The sequence below is a fragment of the Arachis ipaensis genome, chromosome B8, assembly GCF_059453495.1.
Source record: "Arachis ipaensis isolate K30076 ecotype BB chromosome B8, ASM5945349v1, whole genome shotgun sequence".
In the NCBI taxonomy this organism is placed as follows: Eukaryota; Viridiplantae; Streptophyta; class Magnoliopsida; order Fabales; family Fabaceae; genus Arachis; species Arachis ipaensis.
The window spans coordinates 6,750,281-6,771,910 of record NC_142443.1 but is presented as its reverse complement, the minus strand read 5'-3'; the positions used below and the strand labels follow the sequence as shown (position 1 = coordinate 6,771,910).

Genomic DNA, 21,630 nt, shown 5'->3' with positions numbered 1-21,630 from the left:
CTAGCAAAAGCAGACATGATAATCAAAGTAACACCAAATTGCAAACAATGAGATGAAGAAGATGAATCCAATTCATAGACCATATTCAAATTAACAGCAACTTCCAAAGAACGTAAAACAGAACACGAACCCAGAAACATACGAAGCCAGATAGACAATTCGCAAATTAGCAAATTCACAAACCCTAGACAGTAAAACCTGGATTAATAGTGTAACAAATATGAAATTTGATCACAAGGATATACACAATGAAGAAAAAGAAAAACGATGAAAAAGAAAACAGGTTTGGAACCAAAGGGACCAAAAGAGTGTACCTGATTGATTGATTGCAGATATTCAATTTGAGACTCTATGGGAAAATCCTTAACCTGCAATGAATCACAGGGAACCAAAGTCCCAAGAAACAGATGCTGTAGATAATATTTGGTAGGGCAGAGGAAACCAAATCAAGAGACGAAGACAAAGGGGCTAGGGTCCAATTTGATGATTACCTGATCCACTAAATCCGTAAAAAGGGAGCTTCCATGAAGGAATCGCGAGAAAAGACAGCTGATGGTGAAAGCAGAGAGGAGCACATGCACCCTTCCTGAGGAGAAGCCACACTAGAGAAGAACGTCCAGGTTGGATGTCTGCGGGCCTGAAACACAGAGAGCTCTCCACATCGGAGATGAAACCACGCGTATGCTATTCTTAATGATTCTTACTTTATTGTTGAGCTTCGATTTTACTCCACACTCCTTTACTTGTAGATTATTACTTAAATATATATCTTAGAAATAACAAAAATAAAATAAAATTGTATGGATATAGTCTAATTCAGATTAAAATAAAATTTTTTTAAAACATTAAAATTAGATTTGCATTGGTATCATCTAACTTTTCTTTCTATAAAAAAATAAATAATTATTTTTCATTAATAACATGGTCATATTTTATTTTTATTAATATATTAACAATATAGCTTCTTTCTATTTTTTTGGAAAAAAACAATATTAGACTTAAAAAAATAAATAATCAAGTTATTTAATAAAATATAATATTTTCAAAAAGATACAGAATATATGGCAGAACATCATTATATGTGCAGAAGACATTTTTAAGGGAAGATAACACAGGACCGTGATGCCAACTTGGTGTCACAACACCCATTCCTTTCTCAATGAAGCTATTAAATTCAGCACAAACAACTTTATGTCTACGAAATGCAAGAGATGAAATATAAAATAGTTTTTATTGAAAAATACAAAAAGTGAAATTAAACAATATAACAAACAATTGAAATGGATTATTGAATGAGAAGGAAAATGGGAATGCAAAACTCGAATAGGAGAGGGTGGATCCATAAACTCACTTTGTTGGAAAAACTCTGGCAATCACATCACCGCTGAGGAAGTAGATTAGGTAGAAATCCCATACCTAGACAATGATTCAAAACCAAACCATGATCCATAAATATAAGAAAACATAAGTAGAAATTTCATCTTTCTAATCATTATAAAAACCAAAAATTTGATAAAATAGACAAACCACATACAAAAAAAAAATTCAACAGCTGACAAAAGGAGAAATGATAATCAAATTAACACCAAATTGCAAATAATGAAATGAAGAAGATGAATCCAATTGATAGACCATATTCAAATTAATAGCAACTTTCAAAGAATGTAAAAAAGAACATGAACCCAGAAACATACGAAGCTAGATAGACAATTCACAAATTAGCATATTCACAAACCCTAGACAGTAAAACCTGGATTAACAGTGTAAGAGATACGAAATTTGATCAGAACGATATACACAATGAAGAAAATGAAAAACGATGAAGAGAAAAACAGGTTTGGAAGTAAAGGGACCAGAAGAGTGTACCTGATTGATTGGTTGCAGATCTTCAATTTGAGACTCTATGGGAAAATTCCTAACCTGCAATGAATGACAGGGAACCAAAGTCCGAAGAAACAGAGGCTGTAGACAACGTTTGGTAGGGCAGAGGAAAGCAGATCAGGAGATGAAAACAAAGGGGTTAGGGTTCAATTTGATGATTACCTGATCAACTAAATCCGTGAAAAAAGGGGCTTGCGTGAAGGAATCGCGACAAAAGACAGCTGACGGTGAAAGCAGAGAAGAGCACATGCACCCTTCCTGAGGAGAAGCCACGCTGGAGAAAAACATCCAGCTTGGATGTCTGCGGGCCTGAAACGCGGATAGCTCTCCACATCGGAGTTGAAACCACGCATATGCTAATATATACTAATATATTCTATATTTATAAATCGTATGAATACTCTTCTTTCATAACATCCTTTGATTTTCATTTAATAGAATCTAACGGTTCATAAAAAATGGTGCATCTAGTGCACACAAAATGGTTGAGACGATTTTAGACATACCCCAAAGAAATTGTCCCTCTCTAAAGAAAACATAGACCAAAACAAAACTATAAATTACACAGATAAGATTGGAAGGTATAAGAAGAAACTACATTATATCTTATCAAAAACTTCCGTAAATACAACATTTTCAGTCCTGATAGGATCAACTAATCCATCATCACAAAGTAAAATCTTAAGACCATTTCTATTCCTAACTCGGAAAAGAGCTACATAAAGTTGACCGTGACAAAACACAGGACGACGCAAGAACAAACCGACTGTTGATAATGTTTGACCCTGGCTTTTGTTTATTGTCATCGCAAACTACAGAGAAACCGGGAACTGACGGCGTTGGAATTTAAACGGTATAACCGTATCACTGGGAATCATATTCATTCTGGTGATAAAAACTTTATCCCCAACATTGCTACCAGAAACAATATCCGCACCGATCACATTTCTCCCTAGATCTCGCACAACAAGTCGGGTCCTATTACACAAACCCCCAGCTGGATCAATATTCCTTAACAAAATAATAGGCATGCCTATTTTCAACTTCAACGAATGATTAGGTAGACCAGAACACCTAATCTGATTCAAGAATTCAATATTTATCCAATCAACATCAACATCAGAATAGACATCACTACCACATATCGAATCAGCACTGAGATAATTTTTCTCCTCCCTGGGCAACAAGTCAACTATATAATTGTTTATCTCTTCAACATTGTCGATAGTCGGAGCTAGAATTGCCCTATCCTGGAAAAAGCTTGGATCACGAAAATTCTGAACCAAATTCGGATAGATTGTATTTACAATATCTTCCACTGGATTTTCCAAGATAGGAATGATTATATCAGAAGGAATATCAACAAAAAGTTTATCATTGACCACTGTTCTACATCGACCTTCACCGATTTGAAGTATCCAATCTGAAAATGACCTTAACTCCTGAGGAGTTGATTGTTTCAATCCCATTGTTAACCTCATATTTTTCATCAGATGCAAAACTTCGCAATATTTCCAGAGGACAGAAGAATTTATCGAAGCCATGACAATCTCAGCACGAGAACCTTTCGGAATAACTGGCAAGACCTGCCTGAAATCACCACCGAGAACGACCACCTTCCCACCAAAAGGTAAATCTTTATTCCTATCAGAGACCGAAACTATTATATCACGTAACGTCCTATCAAGCGCCTCAAATGCTAATTTGTTAGTCATCAGTGCCTCATCCCAAATAATCAAATCGGCCAATCGGACTACCTCAGCTTTTGCACTGTCCTTCTTAATCCGATAAACAGTATCTTCAGTCAGCTCAACAGGAATATTGAACATAGAATGAGCCACCTTACCACCAGGTAACGACAGAGAAGCAATACCACTAGAAGCAACGTTTATAACAATCTTTTTCTCAGATCGCAATCTAGCCGAAAAAATCCTGTATAAAAAAGTTTCTCCAGTGCCACCAAACCCGTACACAAAAAAGAATCAGTGCCTCTTATTTGAAACGCAATCAATAATTTTATCATAGACCACCCTCTGTTCTTTATTTAACTTTAAGACATTTGTATCATGCTCACGAGTCAAAGAAACAGTATCATACTGCAACTCACGCAACAGCATCAAGTTGCTAAATTGAGAGACTAAAGAGTTATTAAGAACCGGCATGCCAGCATAATTTTTCAATGATTTTTCATTACTCTGCAATAGTTTCTCAATCTCCAACAAACAAAATGTTTGCAACTCATCCTGACTCATTGTTAGATCTACGTTTAACGATAATTAATAAATATTAGCACGATAATATCATTTCTGCACTATCTGTGTCCGTGTGTGCCTGCTTGTCATATAATAAATTCATCATGAACAAAATTCTTACTGGGATATTGCAGCTCATGCCTTCTGCGATAAAGAATATCATCAGACAAATAAGCCCAAGTTTGTTCCCAAACTGACAGAGGCCTTCCCATGGAACCAGATAGTAACAACATCACAAAAAGCCTCCTTAGCTGTGCAGCGGACGCTACCTCGGTGACTTTCTTAATAGCAGAAACATACTCTTTATCATCTATCAAGAATCCCATGGCAGAACATGTCTCCTAAAATGTATCGTAAGTAACACCATTCACGGTACTTATACTTCGAAAACTGGTACAACCTCTCTGCACGTTCAAAAGCATCCGCATATAGAAAAGTTCACTAGATGAGGGATGAGCAAAACTCAATCTTCCAATTAAGAATCCCCTCTTTCTCGGCTTCCACTCCCTACTGTTCGAACAATAGACAAATTTGCCTGGATATTCAACATATGTTAAAGATCACCCATCCGGGAACCGCCTGTTGGCCATTATCCAACCCGTAAACATCGTCAGCAAATCTTTGTTGCGCAAATAAACATGAATAGTGATATCAGCATCATCGAATATAACATGTTGCTGGTTCGGCAAGTGAAAAGTCAACCTCTGTACTGACGGCCATCTATGATGAATATCATAAGCAAAAATTCTCCACATGGATTTAGACGATGATAAATAACGATAATCATAATACTGCTTGATCTCATCAACCACCTGAGAAGATTCACCAACATGATATATTTCTCCAACAGTTGCAGTCACCCGATCCGGACCCTTATTGATATACTTAAAAAGATACTTGATGACGTTTGACTTGTTACAGAACTCAAGATTTATGTGAGCTTGATATTTCATTAACAGCAGTGGATTATAAGGCACAACAAACCTGTTGTCAATATCAACGTCGTTGATCTTCACTGTCACACCCATATTACGACGTCTATATATCGGATAGCCATCTTCATCAAAGCTTGTTTGGTCAACGAATCTTTTCGGATAAAATTTTGAGCACTTACCATCTTTCATGCAAGGAGAACTCGATCTAAGTCGACCGCAGGGACCATGGATCATGTACTTGGTGACAACAGTATAAAGAGCTGGAAATTTGAGGGGATTAGGTAGCTCGGCACAGATGAATTCATCAACAATTTCAATACTTTGTAAGTTGCTTTCCGCGTTAAGCCATAGTAACATATGTGCATGTGGTAGACCTCTTTTTTGGAACTCAATAGTATACATACCTAAAAAATACAAAAACATCATTTAGAAGTCAGACAACTACATGTCCGAGGACAACAGACAAAAATTAAAATGCCAACCGAGAAATAACATACCTGCGCTAAGTGGACCAAAAAACACACCTTCCTTCAGATCGCTGACAAACCCCAATTTGAGGATTTATCTTGTGATGATTTCAGGGGTTTTATCAATGATTCCACACACTTTATATATGAAAATACAAGATTTTGCATTCCTTTCCTAGTTTCGCCTCATGAATGAAAACATGCTTATTTCGCACTAAAATGGATACATTTCTAATCTTCTCTTGATGCCATTCGATGCCGTGACTTGTGTGTTAAGTGGTTTCAGGATATAGAGTAGGAATGGACCGAAAGAGAGAAGGAAGACGGGTACAAAGGAAGAAAGCATGAGGATTAAGCTTTGGAAATCTCCGCATGGGCGCGTGCGCGCACCTTGCGCGCCCGCGCGGATAGGGCAACGTGGAGCCAAAGCCAAGAGCCGGCTTGAGAAGCGGCTAAGCCAGGATCTTCATGGGCGCGCACGCGTACATCACGCCTCCGCGCACATTACAAGACGTCTCAACGGCGCGTGCGCGTGCCTTGCGCGTGCGCGCCGATTTGCGAATATGATTTTTTAAGAAGTCACGTGACTTAGGCATGGAGGCAGTTAAGGATCCCACTCTTGGAGAAACACCTTGGCGGGAAAAGCTTAAGAAGACCAAAGGAACAAGGGTTAAGGACACTTAGTTAGTTCATTTTCTAGATCTAGACATTTTTAGGGAGAGAGGAGAGTTAGTTACACTTTTTGGGGGAAGAAGAGGGAGATTCAAAGCTTCACTAGGGTTCATCCTCATCTAATTTCTGAATTTTCAATGACTTTTTGGTGAGATCCATTACAATTCTCACTCCACTTTGTTCATGTCATAGATTTTCTTCTCTAATTTCAAGTAGTAAATACAATTGATCAATTCTCATAGATCTAGAATTCAACTTTGTAATTTTGGATTTCATCTCTATTTTGGATTTTCATTGCTACTCTTTGAGACTTGTTGTTAGATCTTTGTGGTGCAATACTTTCAATTTGACTTTTCTTCTCATTTTACTATGACTTTCCTTCTTGCTCATCACATGTTTGATAAAATGACAATACTAGCTATGGAGTAGAATTCTCACACTTGGCATAGGGTTTGGTCCTTGGAAGAAATTGAATAGTTGTATCAATAGTTGATTTGGAATTAGGGATTGCTAGTTGGCTTGGAGTGCACTAAAGCTAGATTCCCATAAGGTGATGCTAGGACTTGTGACTCAAGTTGATTGCTTTCATTTGACCTCCCTCTATACCTAGGGGATAACTAAATGAAGCAAGGCCTAATTGTTATCAACATTGAATGGACTATAAGGATAGAATTTCTAATGCCAACCCTAAGCCAAGTCTTTTGATAATTGATTGTTCGTTTCTCATTACCTTGCTAAAACCTTCAAAGAATTCCAACAAAGCTAACTAAATCAATAAGATGTACACTTTGGCAATTCCAAGGGAGAACGACTCGGGAGACTAGTACTCTCGGATATAGATTGTAGATTTGTTTGATAAAGGATTTTGCGTCGGTTTAGACTATACTACGATTGATCATTTGATAATTTCTATACCGGCAAAAATTCATTTGTCAAAATGGCGCCGTTGCCGGGGAAATGCTTAGTGTGCCATGTTATTGTTTTGGATTAAGTGTGTATATATGTACATAGTTGCACTTCATTGTATACTACGCAATTGACTAACTCCTCATCGTTACAATGAATCCCATTTCCCCTTCATTGCATGACGCGTTCACAACCGAATCCGAGCTTAATCCCTTTTGATCCGAAAATAGAACGAACTTTGTTTCATATTAGACAAGCTCGGAGGCGGTTAAGATTTGGAAAAGGTGAAGAGGTTTTCACCACCTCAACCACCTTACTAGAAGTGAACATTGAACCGTCACTCAAAGAAGGCATTAATCATACTCCCAGCAAACTCACTAACAATTCTTCTTTTGTTTTAGGTACTAATACCATGGACGCTCCAAGGAGAGTTACCATCAAGGAAGCGGGTGCACCGGATTATGTCCTTCAACCCCTTCATGTAACTCACCCCAATTTGAATGCGAACTTTGAATTGAAGACCGCTTTGATCAACCTCCTACCCAAGTTTCACGGACTTCCCGCACAAGACCCTATTCGACATCTCAAGGACTTCCATCGCATATGCTCGACCACTAGACGGGAAGGGTCCGATGAAGTTGCTATATGGTTGTTTGCTTTCCCTTTCTCTCTTGAGGACAAGGCCAAAGAATGGTTCTACACTCTCTCTAGTGAAGTTACCTCCGATTGGGACCTACTTAGAAGGGGGTTCTTGGATAAATTCTTGCCCCCGGAAAAGATGGATAGGTTAAGGAAGGAAATGTCTTGTATTGTGCAAGGTGAGACGGAACCACTCTATGAGTATTGGGAACGGTTTCGCAAACTACTAGATGCATGCCCTAATCACATGCTCGACACTCAAGTATTGCTTGGATACATATGTCAAGGGATGCGAGAGCAAGATAGAACCCTCTTGGACACCTCTAGCAATGGTTCTTTGTCCAAATATAAAACCGCGGAGGAGGCATGGCAACTTATTATTGACTTAGCCGAATCCAATCAACATATGAGGCGAAGAGTCAACCGTCCAAGGACCGTGAACGAGGTATCAACTAGTAGTGAAGCCACCGCTCTAACTCAATCCTTGAATGAGATGACATCCGTCTTGAGGCAACTCCAATTGAACCAACAACAACCACAACAACCTCAATCATATCAACAACACCCTCCACCACCTCAACAACACAACCAACAATTGGTCCCTCAAAGAGTATGTGGCATTTGCTCTTGCTACTCTCACCACACGGATGAGTGCCCAAGCCTTCAAGAAGACAACACCTTGGCGGCTACCCATAATTTCTATGACCACCCCAATCAAGGGTACTACCAAGGAGGTAATCCTAACCAAGGACACCCTTATCAAGGAGGAGGCTACAACCAAGGAAGTGGACACAATAATCAAAATTGGAAAGACAATCACCAACAAGGGAATAGGGACAACAACAACAATGGAGGAGGTCAAAGATGGAATAACAACCCGCAAAATTTCTCACAAAACCGACCATACAACTTACAAAATCAACCATACAATCAACAAAACCCACAAAGAAACTACCAAACATATCAACCACCACATCAAAGACCACCACCCAACCAATCACAAACTCCTCAACTCACATATGCAACCACCCCCTCCAACCAAGACGAAACACTCCGGACCATTATCCAAGGCCAAAAGGAATTACAAAACACACTTGCTTCCGGCCTCACCGGCCTCACCTCTACACTACAAGCTCTTCTTGCACGCATGGACACACCATCGACCCCCACTCCTCAACCCCCAATCCAAAGTGTCATTCCCTCTCAACCTCAACCAAATCCAAAAGGGGGCATCAACGCCATCACCCTTAGATCCGGTACACAACTAAAAGAGAAGGAAGCAAAGGACCCAAGTCCTATCACAACCGCCCAAGGGGAAGAGAGAATAGATATAGAAGAGGTAGTGGAAGAGGAGACACCACAAGCCATAGTTGAGGATGAAGCCCAACCAACAAGAGAGACAACCAAGGCCAAAAGAACCTTGGAAGAAGAAATTGCTCAACCACTTCCATTTCCAACACTTGCAAAGAAAGCTAAAAAGCGCATGGAACTCGAGCCCAAAATGGTAGAAATGTTCAAGAAAGTTGAGGTAACCATCCCCCTCTTTGATGCCATCCATCAAGTTCCTAGATATGTCAAATTCCTCAAGGATTTATGCATAAACAAGGATAGAATTCTTGAATTGGAAACCATCCCATTGGGGAGTTCTATTTCCGCTTTGATGGGAACATTACCGGAGAAGTGTGATGACCCGGGCCCTTGTATGGTCACTTGCACCGTCAATGGAGTTCAATTAGAGATTGTATGTGTGACCTCGGAGCATGTGTTAGCATCATGCCGCTCTCCGTTTATCGGGTATTGAACTTGCCCCCACTAAAAAGATCGACGGCAAGATTTGTCCTAGCGGATAAAAGCATAATAACCGTAGCGGGTGTTGCGGAAGATGTATTGGTGAATATAAAAGGGTTGGTGTTTCCGATTGACTTCTATGTCCTTGAAATGCCGTCAAGCGAAACCGAGAGAGCATCATCTATCCTACTTGGAAGGCCATTCTTGAGGACTTCTAGATTTAAGCTTGATGCTTACTCGGGGAACTACTCATTTGAAATAGATGGGAGAATTGTAAGCTTTATCCTAGAGGAAGCAATGAAGCATCCACCGGAGAACCACTCCCTATTTCGGTGCGACCCAATCGACAACATAGTAGCCGAAGTGCATCTTGCAAGACTAGATGAGAAGTGCATGGTCGACGAAGCAAATGAAAAGTCAAGCGAACTAAATACTACACATCATACAAACTATCCGGAAACTCAAACTTCAATGAATGACAAGAAGATGGAATTGAAGCCACTACCACCTCACTTAAGGTATTCATACCTTGATGAAGCCCAAAAGCTACCCGTGATAATTGCACAAGAGTTAACTCCTCAACAAGAAGAAAAATTGCTTGATGTATTGAGGAAAAACAAAAGGGCAATTGGGTGGAGTTTGGCGGATTTAGTGGGAATAAGCCCCCAAGTATGCGAGCACCGCATATTTCTTGAAGAAGGAGCAAGACCGGTCCGACAACCTCAAAGGAGACTTAACCCAACCATTCTTGAGGTGGTAAAGAAAGAAGTCACTAAGCTACTTGAAGCGGACATCATCTATCCTATCTCGGATAGTGAATGGGTAAGCCCAGTCCAAGTAGTGCCAAAGAAGTCCGGAGTGACAACAATCAAAAACGAAAGTGGTGAACTTATAGCAACAAGAGTGCAGAATTCTTGGAGAGTATGCATAGACTACCGAAGATTGAATGCGGCCACAAGAAAAGATCACTTTCCACTACCGTTTATCGATCAAATGCTTGATCGGTTAGCCGGTAAATCATACTATTGTTTTCTTGATGGCTACTCCGGATACTTCCAAATTCATATTGCTCTAGAAGACCAAGAAAAAACCACATTTACTTGCCCCTTTGGAACGTATGCTTACAAGCGTATGCCATTTGGCCTATGCAATGCACCGGCAACGTTTCAAAGATGCATGATGAGCCTATTTGCGGACTTTCTAGAGCAATCGATGGAAGTTTTCATGGATGATTTTAGTGTGTATGGTGAATCATTTGAGCATTGCTTAGGTAACCTTGAAAAAGTCTTAGAAAGATGCACCAAAATAAACTTTGTCTTAAATTTTGAAAAATGTCATTTCATGGTCAAACAAGGCATTGTTTTGGGACACATAGTATCAAAGGAAGGCATCTCCGTAGATCCGGCAAAGATAAATGTCATATCCAGTTTACCTTACCCCTCCTCCGAGAGGGAAGTCCGTTCTTTCCTTGGACATGCAGGATTCTACCGGAGATTCATCAAGGACTTTAGCAAGGTGGCCTTACCTCTCTCTCGATTACTACAAAAAGACACCGAATTTGAGATGAGCAAGGAATGTATGGAAGCATATGACAAACTCAAGGTAGCATTGACACAAGCCCCTATTGTACGAGGACCCAATTGGATTCAACCCTTTGAAATCATGTGTGATGCTTCGAACTATGCGATAGGAGCCGCGTTAGCACAACGCGAGGGTAAGATTCCCTATGTCATAGCTTATGCTTCCAAAACATTAGACGGAGCCCAATCCAACTACACTACTACCGAAAAGGAACTCTTGGCTATTGTTTTTGCTTTGGACAAGTTCCGAGCCTATCTTCTTGGTTCCAAGGTAGTAGTGTATTCGGATCACGCGGCACTAAAGTACTTGTTGGCAAAAAAGGAATCAAAACCGAGATTAATTCGTTGGGTGCTCTTATTACAAGAATTTGACTTGGAAATCAAAGATAGGAGCGGTTCCCAAAACCTAGTGGCGGACCATTTAAGCCGCCTCGAAAACCCAAAAGGCGACACCACTCCTATCAATGATTCCTTTCCTTTAGACGCCTTGCATGCAATCTCGGAAGTGGTTCCTTGGTATGCCCCAATCGCAAACTATTTGGTTTCACGCACTTTCCCTCCCAATCTCGACAAAAACAAAAAGGATAAGCTGAAAAGCGAATCCAAATACTATATTTGGGATGATCCCTATTTGTGGAGGTGTGGAGCGGACCAAATAATGCGACGGTGCATACCTCAAACCGAATTCCAAGCAATCTTGGACGCTTGCCATGCTTCCGAAGGAGGTGGTCACTACGGGCCCCAAAGAACGGCAAGAAAAATCCTTGATTGCGGATTTTGGTGGCCAACTCTTCTCAAAGATGCCTCTCTCTATTGCAAATTTTGTCCCCAATGTATTAGGTTTGGAGATATTTCCAAGAAGGACGAAATTCCCCAACAAAATATGCTTTTTTGCGAAATTTTTGACGTATGGGGAATCGACTTCATGGGACCATTTCCAAATTCCAATGGCTTTCTCTACATCTTGTTAGCCGTCGATTATGTGTCAAAATGGGTGGAGGCAATCCCCACCCGAACGGACGACGCTAATGTTGTGTATTCTTTTGTGAGGAACAATATCATTTGTCGCTTTGGCGCCCCAAGAGCAATCATAAGTGACCAAGGATCCCACTTTTGCAACAAAAGAATAGACGGCCTCATGAGAAAATATGGCATCATCCACAAAGTCGCCACGGCTTACCACCCTCAGACAAACGGCCAAGCCGAAGTCTCTAACCGGGAAATCAAGCATGTGTTAGAAAGGATTGTAAAGCCGAATAGGAAAGATTGGAGCATTAAACTCTCCGATGCACTGTGGGCCTATCGAACGGCTTACAAGACACCCATTGGCATGAGCCCCTTCCGGCTTGTATATGGTAAAGCATGTCACTTACCGGTGGAGATTGAACACAAAGCTTATTGGGCCGTAAAGGAGTGTAATATGAGCTTGGGTGGGGCCGGAGTAGAGAGAAAGCTTCAATTGGCAGAACTAGAATGTTTGAGATTGGAAGCTTACGACAACTCTAGACTTTATAAGGAAAAGTTGAAAGCCATCCATGACAAGAACATTAGGAGAAGAGAATTCCAACCCGGTGACCTAGTCCTTCTCTACAATTCAAGGTTGAGATTACTACCCGGAAAGCTTAGATCAAGGTGGGATGGGCCCTACCAAGTGGAGAAAGTAGAACCTTATGGAGTCTACCACTTGCGCCACCCATCAAACCCGGACATCTTCAAGGTAAACGGGCACCGTCTCAAATTGTATCATGGTGAGCAAAGAAAGAATGCCAAGGAATTTGAAGTGTTCCTCTTGAGGGATGCAACTCTTGAACAAACACCATAAGCCACTGAAAGTCCAACTTAAGGACGTTAAACAAAAGTGCTAGGTGGGAGACACCCCACCATGGTAAGATCTTCCTTTGCGATTTGTACATAGACACTTGACTTCATGTTTGTTAGCTAGATTTTAATGAAAACTCCCCTTCATTTGTTGACTTCCTTGATAGTTTACCAAGTAAAATACCCTGCTATAGTGCTTAAGTGGCTGTATGGGGGAGGGTTTGAAATGTCAAAAGTGGTGTAAACATTTGCAAAATTAGAAAAAACCACCCCTCTGCGCATGCGCGCAAATGGCGCGTCCGCGCACATGAGCGAAATCTGCCAATCGACGCGCAAGCGCACTGTGCGCGTCCGCGCCGATTGCCTTGCTGACCCCCCTAGTACATCCCACAGAGAGTTAAGCCACTCTCAAGCTTACACTAAGCCACCGGCCCAGCACCTTTGCCGCGTGCGCGCACCTGGCGCGCACGCGTCCATGCAAGGCGAGCACGAATTGCGCGCGCGCGCCGCAGCCGCGCACGCGCCCTTTTATTCTGCACTCCTCTCTGGGCCATTTCACAGAGAGTTGAGCCCCCTCCAGGCCCCTCTCATGCCTGGGGCACAACCACGAGGACGCGCGCGCGCACTATGCGCGCGCGCACCAACAAGCACTGAAGCCATCTCTGGTACTTCGTCCAGAGAGTTATGCCACCCCTGTGCCTCCCCTGTGCCACTAGCCCAAGCGCATAGACGCGCACGCGCACTGTGCGCACGCGCGCCCCTAGTCCACCTCGCTCCCTGCGCGAGCGCGCACCGCGCGCGCACGCGCCGGTGATCGACACCTTCTTTAAACAAAAAGGGGGCACACTCACCCCTTCATTCTCATTTCATTGCTCTTCTTCTCCCATATCCTTCTCTATCTCACAAGGTATTATACTAGACTCCCTCTTAGTCCATTAATCTCTTGTAGTTCTTATTCATTTAGTTGCACCATCTTTTAGGTAGCTTCCTTCTTCTTTTCTTTCTCTCTTCCTCCTTTCTCTAGTTACTTCCTTCTTTCTTCTTTGTTCTTCATGAGCACTTAGGTCCCAAACTCACTTACATGAATAGATGAATGGTGTTACTTACTTTTCTTGCAATCAATATGCATTATAATCGTTAATAATGGATTGTGGAATGTTACATTGCTCTCATTTTCACATAATCACATACTACTTGAAGAATGCACACCAAGTGTTCGATGAAAGGCACACTTGAAATTTAGACTCATTGTGACTACCTTGCCTCTCAACCAATCACTTTTGAGTGCATCCCCACTTTCCACAAACCATTCTTTCCCATTTTCTTAGCTTGCCTTCCAATTATGGTCCCTAAGGGTGTGTGCTTCTCATGCCTCTTCCTTGCATGCTTAAACTACCCTAGCACCACATGAAAATAATTTGCTTTGCTCTTCACACATTATCCTAGTTACATGTTGCAGCTGTCATGTAACAAAGATACCCATATTTTATGGCATTACTTTTCATCACATAGAGCTCATGTACCTCCACTTCTTTGAGTTTGATATTTTCCCTTTCTTGCTTCCACAGGATGGTCATCAAAAAGGACAACGGGAAAGGCCCCAAGAAGCCAGCTTCCAATAAAGCGCGCCAAGAACTAACGGCCAGGCCCCTCCTGAAGAAGACCAAGGGCCCCGTTAACGTTCTAGAGAAGGACAACCCTCCTAAGGATTCAAACAAGTTTCCCAACCGTTACTGCGAACTTGTTTACTCCAGAATGATTGAAAGGAATTACCATCCGGAACCTCTCCTAGTCTTACCGGCTCACCTCAGTCCGATTGTGATGCCACACATTGACCGGAGGCATTGGAGATTCCTCTTGAGGCAACCAACGGAGGCCAATCTCTCATGGGTGGTGGAATTCTACTCCAACTTCCACTCACCTCATCTCACATCAATATTTGTGCGCCGGAAACAAGTGTCGGTCACCGTGGAAACCATCCGAGAAGTCCTTGGGATTGAACCGTCAACGGATGCATATGACGCCTACCAAGAAGTCTTGGCTACATGCGTTGACCGCGCATTCGATTGGAGTGCGATCCTCCGCGTCATTGCTTTACCCGACGCATATTGGATTCGGGGGACCATAAAGCGAAGACCCAAGGGTTTAGATGTCCGCCACCTCACTCAAGAAGCCACGGCATGGGCCCAAATTCTAGCTCACTACGTGCTCCCAAGCACACATGGGTCATCAATCACCGCCGAGCTTGCCTTATTCCGCTATGCTCATGTGAAGAGGCTTCTCAGCGTAATCACCCCACCTATGGAAGAACCCGATATCTCCACCTCCACCGCAACTTCAGGCGGAGATAGCAATGGCATTGGGGATGTGGCACACTCGGCCGAGTGCGCCTAACCTCTAGCACGGAGACCGTGCTAAGTTTTAAGTGTGGGGAGGTCGGCCGACCGATCTCCGTAGGTAACATCTGAATAAATCCGAATAAATTAGAATAGGTTGCATGATTAGGTTTTAGTTGACACCATTCGCATGATAAATCTGCTTGGTTGGAATAATGAAATTCTCTCTTAGGAAACCAACACTGTGGGACGACCATGGCATTGCAAATTTTAAATGCTTTGATGCCAAAGTTGCATGAAGAATTATATTTTGGAACATGGTTTTGAGCTAAGAACACAAGCTTGTGAGATTTGAGCCTAATGGTGTGGTTACATCTTATAACCACTTATTTTTCCTTCTTGTGTGCATTATTCTCCTCCTATGATTGTGATCTTTGATTTGTTTGATTCTTTATGTCCATTATTTAGTGTATTCATGCATTTATATGATTGAGGCCATCATTTCATTAGCTCACTCACCCAAACGGCCTTACCTTCTATCTTCCTTTGTTAGCCAAATTTGAGCCTGCGATCAACCCACTTTGTTCTTAATTTAGCACATTACAAGCCTTTAAGCGGAAAACAATAAAAGTCCTTATTTGGATCTTTGATTAGCTTAGGCTAGTGTGTGTGAGTATCATTCAAGTGTGGGAACCTTGGGACATTGGGTGAATAAGAGGGTATTTTGTATTATTATTGAAAATATTGGGAATTGGGTACATACTCATGTATTGATCAAATGTAAAACCTCATGCATTGACGCTCTTGTATATAGAAAAAAAAATTGAGAAAAACAATATGGAAAAGAAAAGAAAAAAAAATAGAAAAAGAAAGAAAAAAAAAGAAAGAGGAAAAATAATGAAAAGGGGACAAAATGCCCCAAAGTGAAGCTCAAGAGGAATCAATGCATAAGTATAGTGAAACGAAAAGAAAATGCATGAGTATGTGGAAAAGTGAGGAATGGGTAGTTAGGTTAGCACTTAATTGTATAGGTCATTATATAGGTTAGGTGGGAAAAGTTCAAGTTAATCAAAGATTCAAATCCTAAGTCCACTAGCCATATACGACCCTACCTTGACCCTAACCCCATTACAACCTAGGAAAAGACCTCATGATAATTGTATGCATGCACTGAATAATTGTTGATTGTTAGATGAAAAACAAATCTTGGAAAGCATGATTAGGGGAGAATTGAGAGAATAAACCCCAAACACCGAGTGATTAGAGTGCAAACACTTCCGACGAGGGTTCGATGCTCAATCCTTTGATTCCCGGCTCTCGCGAGCATTCCTCATGTAAGGTTGCGCATATTGCATTTGATGCTTAGAAAGTGGCAAGTCCTATGCTTTGACCACCATCGTATCCCATGTGCTCGCATATGTCCTAAGAAGGCTAATTTGCTCCCAACCAAGTGGATAGTGGCACTAGTCATAGTCATAGTTGCATGCATATAAGTAGGTTGCACTTCATGAGTCTTATACTTTTGCAATCCCTCGGTCTTCTGTGTTTCTTCGCATTTCTCTAAGCATGAGGACATGTTAGAATCTAAGTGTGGGGAGGTTGACAAACCCCAATTTGAGGATTTATCTTGTGATGATTTCAGGGGTTTTATCAATGATTCCACACACTTTCTATATGAAAATACAAGATTTTGCATTCCTTTCCTAGTTTCGCCTCATGAATGAAAACATGCTTATTTCGCACTAAAATGGATACATTTCTAATCTTCTCTTGATGCCATTCGATGCTGTGACTTGTGTGTTAAGTGGTTTCAGGATATAGAGTAGGAATGGACCGAAAGAGAGAAGGAAGACGGGTACAAAGGAAGAAAGCATGAGGATTAAGCTTTGGAAATCTCCGCATGGGCGCGTGCGCGCACCTTACGCGCCCGCGCGGATAGGGCAACGTGGAGCCAAAGCCAAGAGCCGGCTTGAGAAGCGGCTAAGCCAGGATCTTCATGGGCGCGCACGCGTACATCACGCCTCCGCGCACATTACAAGACGTCTCAACGGCGCGTGCGCGTGCCTTGCGCGTGCGCGCCGATTTGCGAATATGATTTTTTAAGAAGTCACGTGACTTAGGCATGGAGGCAGTTAAGGATCCCACTCTTGGAGAAACACCTTGGCGGGAAAAGCTTAAGAAGACCAAAAGAACAAGGGTTAAGGACACTTAGTTAGTTCATTTTCTAGATCTAGACATTTTTAGGGAGAGAGGAGAGTTAGTTACACTTTTTGGGGGAAGAAGAGGGAGATTCAAAGCTTCACTAGGGTTCATCCTCATCTAATTTCTGAATTTTCAATGACTTTTTGGTGAGATCCATTACAATTCTCACTCCACTTTGTTCATGTCATATATTTTCTTCTCCAATTTCAAGTAGTAGATACAATTGATCAATTCTCATAGATCTAGAATTCAACTTTGTAATTTTGGATTTCATCTCTATTTTGGATTTTCATTGCTACTCTTTGAGACTTGTTGTTAGATCTTTGTGTTGCAATACTTTCAATTTGACTTTTCTTCTCATTTTACTATGACTTTCCTTCTTGCTCATCACATGTTTGATAAAATGACAACACTAGCTATGGAGTAGAATTCTCACACTTGGCATAGGGTTTGGTCCTTGGAAGAAATTGAATAGTTGTATCAATAGTTGATTTGGAATTAGGGATTGCTAGTTGGCTTGGAGTGCACTAAAGCTAGATTCCCATAAGGTGATGCTAGGACTTGTGACTCAAGTTGATTGCTTTCATTTGACCTCCCTCTATACCTAGGGGATAACTAAATGAAGCAAGGCCTAATTGTTATCAACATTGAATGGACTATAAGGATAGAATTTCTAATGCCAACCCTAAGCCAAGTCTTTTGATAATTGATTGTTCGTTTCTCATTACCTTGCTAAAACCTTCAAAGAATTCCAACAAAGCTTACTAAATCAATAAGATGTACACTTTGGCAATTCCAAGGGAGAACGACTCGGGAGACTAGTACTCTCGGATATAGATTGTAGATTTGTTTGATAAAGGATTTTGCGTCGGTTTAGACTATACTACGATTGATCATTTGATAATTTCTATACCGGCAAAAATTCATTTGTCAATCGCTTAGCAGACATTTCAACTTAGCATGAAAGACACAGCAAGAGATATCAAGACGATCAACGATGGAAATTCGCTCTCGCTCTGTGAATCGCTGAAATTCAGGCCAATTCGGATTACACATAATAGTAAGGAATAAATTTGGATAGCCAAAATGTTTACAGATTGCCATCGCATCCTGACAACGATTAAACATATAACGTCTACCACCAGTGAAGGAAGAAGGCAAGATGACTCGTGTCCCAATTGAAGAAGCTTCGTCATCACCATGACGCATAGCCTCTTCTATTCCTTGAAGCACTTCTCCTCTAATTGTACTTTGCTTCATTCTAATCTCATACAACCTCTGGGACTCAATCATGGTGAAACAGTCAACAACAAATTGTTGAAATAATTGCCTACACTTGTGAATAATTCCATCTTCTTGCTCCCTAATCTGCAGACGAAAACATATGAATTCCCTGAGAGAAACCCTTGTTCTCCTTCCAGGGACATATCCCTCCTGTTGACCTCGATAAGGAATATTCAACTAGTAATCATCCTCGCCATATGGAAACAACAGCGGATACTATAAAGGCCAATATAGAGCATGAGTTTCATAGATACGTTGCAACTGACCAGCAGTAGATCGAACAATAATGTCACGACCATGATCCGACGAATCAAAATCTCCAACAATCAGAGCAGCAACTTCGTCACAAGAGGGAGTATTGTAAGTTCTTCGATCAACCTTCCTATGCGAATACAACTTCAAAGAGAAGATCTCGGATGGATGACACTGATAGAATTCTCTGACTCTTCGAAATGACTGTGTTATGACATTATGAGTATCGATCATTTGCAACAACTCAGTTATCAATTCTTTATCTATCTCAGATGTTTGCCTAAAATAAATATACATTAACCACAAAAATATATTTAAAAACCACACATAATACAATTATGATATGTTTTGATACATCATTATTAGTCAGAAATGATTAATAACGCATTATAACGGGAATAAAACACAATATAACTATGCAATGACAGATATAAACCTATTTTTCAATGCAAATAACATTAAAACATTAGGGAAATAAAATAAAAAAATTTAACAACAAAACTTCAAACACACATACCGAAAGATTCTCTGCCTATGCATTATCTCATGCTGAGTGTCATATATATATATATATATATATATATATATATATATATATATATATATATATATAATTGCGTAAATTTAGGCTTCTGACCAGGATCCGGGAGCAAACTTCCAATCTGATGATAATTTTGACCAGTTATTATAAACTGCGGTGGACCACTCCCATCATTCACTGAATCCAGAACTTTACCACCAAGAGACGTGAAGGCAAACATATTGTTATAAGATCAAATAATTTTTTGAAAATACAATCTCTTGCTATCATGTCCGTTAATCAAATTATATAGCAGATCTGGGGGCTTTCGGAGATAAGGTAACTGAATTTTCCCTTTTGAGCAACAAACAGTAAAAATAGGACGATTAACTATAGAGTCTCTTTCAACACGTTTTGATAACCAGAAACACGCCCCACAGATTGAACATTCATAGTTAGGATCACCAACGTCAAGACAACTTGGTAAAGATAAAGCGAAAAAAAACATGCATAACAATAAAAAAAATTTTTATCTCAATTAGATGGCATGAAATAGATTCAACATAAAATGAATAAACCATTAACTTACAGATATAATATATAATAAATACTTGAATCGTTTAAATTTTGTCAAAAAAATATATCAGAAAACACTACTTCTATTTTACACTGCCTGAATAATATCTCATCACAGAAGCACAATGGAATCTTTTAGAACTAAGTAAATAAGATTTCTATTTTACTATTCTTGAATAATAGATGATTTAAGAAAGAGAGCGTACCTTGTATCTCACTTTGTAAGAACAGAGGATGATCAATAACAGAACCAACTTGACTGAATGAATTTATCGAAAGATCATATATTTCTAATTGGTCTATATCATCCATTTTAATTTAAAATAACACAAATTTATGTAAATATATATTTGACAACCAAACATAAAAAAAAAATTAATGATGAAATAAGAAATCAATTAATTATTTAATAATCAACGTGCAAATTGAACATTAAAAATGTAATAAACTATGAAAACCAATCAGAATTAACATTGATTTATTAAATAACTAAATATAAATAAAGCTTAATGCACATTCAAGAACCGTTTGATTTTTTTTAATGTTAGAATAGACTTTGTTTTATTATTTTAATCACTCATACTAATTGTCTAGGTTGCAATTAAATAAGCTAAATCACTATTAGAATCATTTTGTATTTTTTTAGACTTTAATGCCTCTATTGGTCCATAGAATCCTGTAAAATTTTTAACCAAGTGCGTATATCTTTTTTTTACTTTAACTGAGTCATTGCACAATTTTTTTTCTTAATTAGCTACAAAGGCTTCCTTTTTCTTTTAATTGAATCCATGCACTATATTCTTTGTTGTAAACATCTCATTATACAATTGACCGAATCATTATCAAGGGAGGCATAATTGAAAAAACTAAAAAAAAAAATTCACAGACAGAACTAAAAGAAAAAATATTTATATGGAACTAATAGAAGATTAAAAAAAAATTAGAGGAACCGACAGAATAATTAAACTTTTCTTTAATATACAACTATTGATTATGACATCAAATTAAGAAAGTTTCAAGAAATATCCCTTGTCTATTATTTAGCTAGAAAAGTTAATTAATTAACTAATTACGTGAATCCAATCACATAACGAAAAAACTTTTCATATTGTCCAAGACAAGAATAAACACTAATTAAACAATTTATTAACCTCTAGTACTTGTATATGTTTGAAACAACAATATAAATTAAACCTATATACTGATCTAAATGATTCCATAAAGAATTTTATAACAGTGTAAAAAAACAATAATAAATCAACAAACCAATCTATTATTAGATATAAATTCAAAGAACTTAAAATATAATTTAACAAAAATAAAATTGAACAAGGATAAAACATTTAAAGATATTATTATACCTGACAAGATAAAATTTGAACTCTGATTAACATTCTGAGACACCTCAACTAAATTTTCTAAAAAATAAAAATAAACAGAAACATTGGAAACATATAAAATAAACAGATAAATTTTTAGAAACATAAAGATTAACTAAAAAAATATAGGTAGAGCAAAAAAA

The 21,630-nt window shown here is 39.5% G+C and overlaps 2 protein-coding genes across 2 annotated transcripts; both read right to left on the bottom strand.

The window, feature by feature from the left end:
* Window positions 1-90: 90 nt before the first annotated feature.
* On the bottom strand, window positions 91-4,459 carry LOC107610376 (uncharacterized). The gene is made up of 11 exons (XM_088495290.1): window positions 4,255-4,459; window positions 3,931-4,141; window positions 2,742-3,813; window positions 2,044-2,190; window positions 1,867-1,920; window positions 1,736-1,750; window positions 1,352-1,416; window positions 1,055-1,165; window positions 492-549; window positions 315-368; window positions 91-198 (listed from the first exon to the last, which is right to left on the bottom strand). The coding sequence occupies exons 1-11, from the start codon at window positions 4,457-4,459 to the stop codon at window positions 91-93; spliced, it is 2,100 nt and encodes a 699-aa protein (XP_088351416.1).
* A 234-nt stretch (window positions 4,460-4,693) lies between these two features.
* LOC148547089 (uncharacterized) lies at window positions 4,694-19,773 on the bottom strand. Its single transcript, XM_088495289.1, has 5 exons — window positions 19,650-19,773; window positions 19,397-19,448; window positions 19,027-19,292; window positions 18,424-18,918; window positions 4,694-5,472 (listed from the first exon to the last, which is right to left on the bottom strand). Exons 1-5 carry the CDS (start codon window positions 19,771-19,773, stop codon window positions 4,694-4,696), a joined length of 1,716 nt encoding a protein of 571 aa, XP_088351415.1.
* Window positions 19,774-21,630: the final 1,857 nt, after the last annotated feature.

Bases quoted from the DNA above. Each gene is read 5' to 3' on its own strand.
- LOC107610376 (XM_088495290.1), bottom strand. From the start codon at position 4,459: ATGGGATTCTTGATAGATGATAAAGAGTATGTTTCTGCTATTAAGAAA. The intron at 1,166-1,351 runs GTGAGTTTATGG...TGAATTTAATAG, and splicing joins GCCAGAGTTTTTCCAACAAA to CTTCATTGAGAAAGGAATGG. The intron at 550-1,054 runs GTATCTTTTTGA...TTTCACCATCAG, and splicing joins GATGTTCTGCCATATATTCT to CTGTCTTTTCTCGCGATTCC.
- LOC148547089 (XM_088495289.1), bottom strand. From the start codon at position 19,773: ATGTTTGCCTTCACGTCTCTTGGTGGTAAAGTTCTGGATTCAGTGAAT. The intron at 19,293-19,396 runs GTTATTAATCAT...TATTTATTTTAG, and splicing joins TTTTATTCCCGTTATAATGC to GCAAACATCTGAGATAGATA. The intron at 18,919-19,026 runs GTCAGTTGCAAC...TTCCTTATCGAG, and splicing joins TATTGTTCGATCTACTGCTG to GTCAACAGGAGGGATATGTC.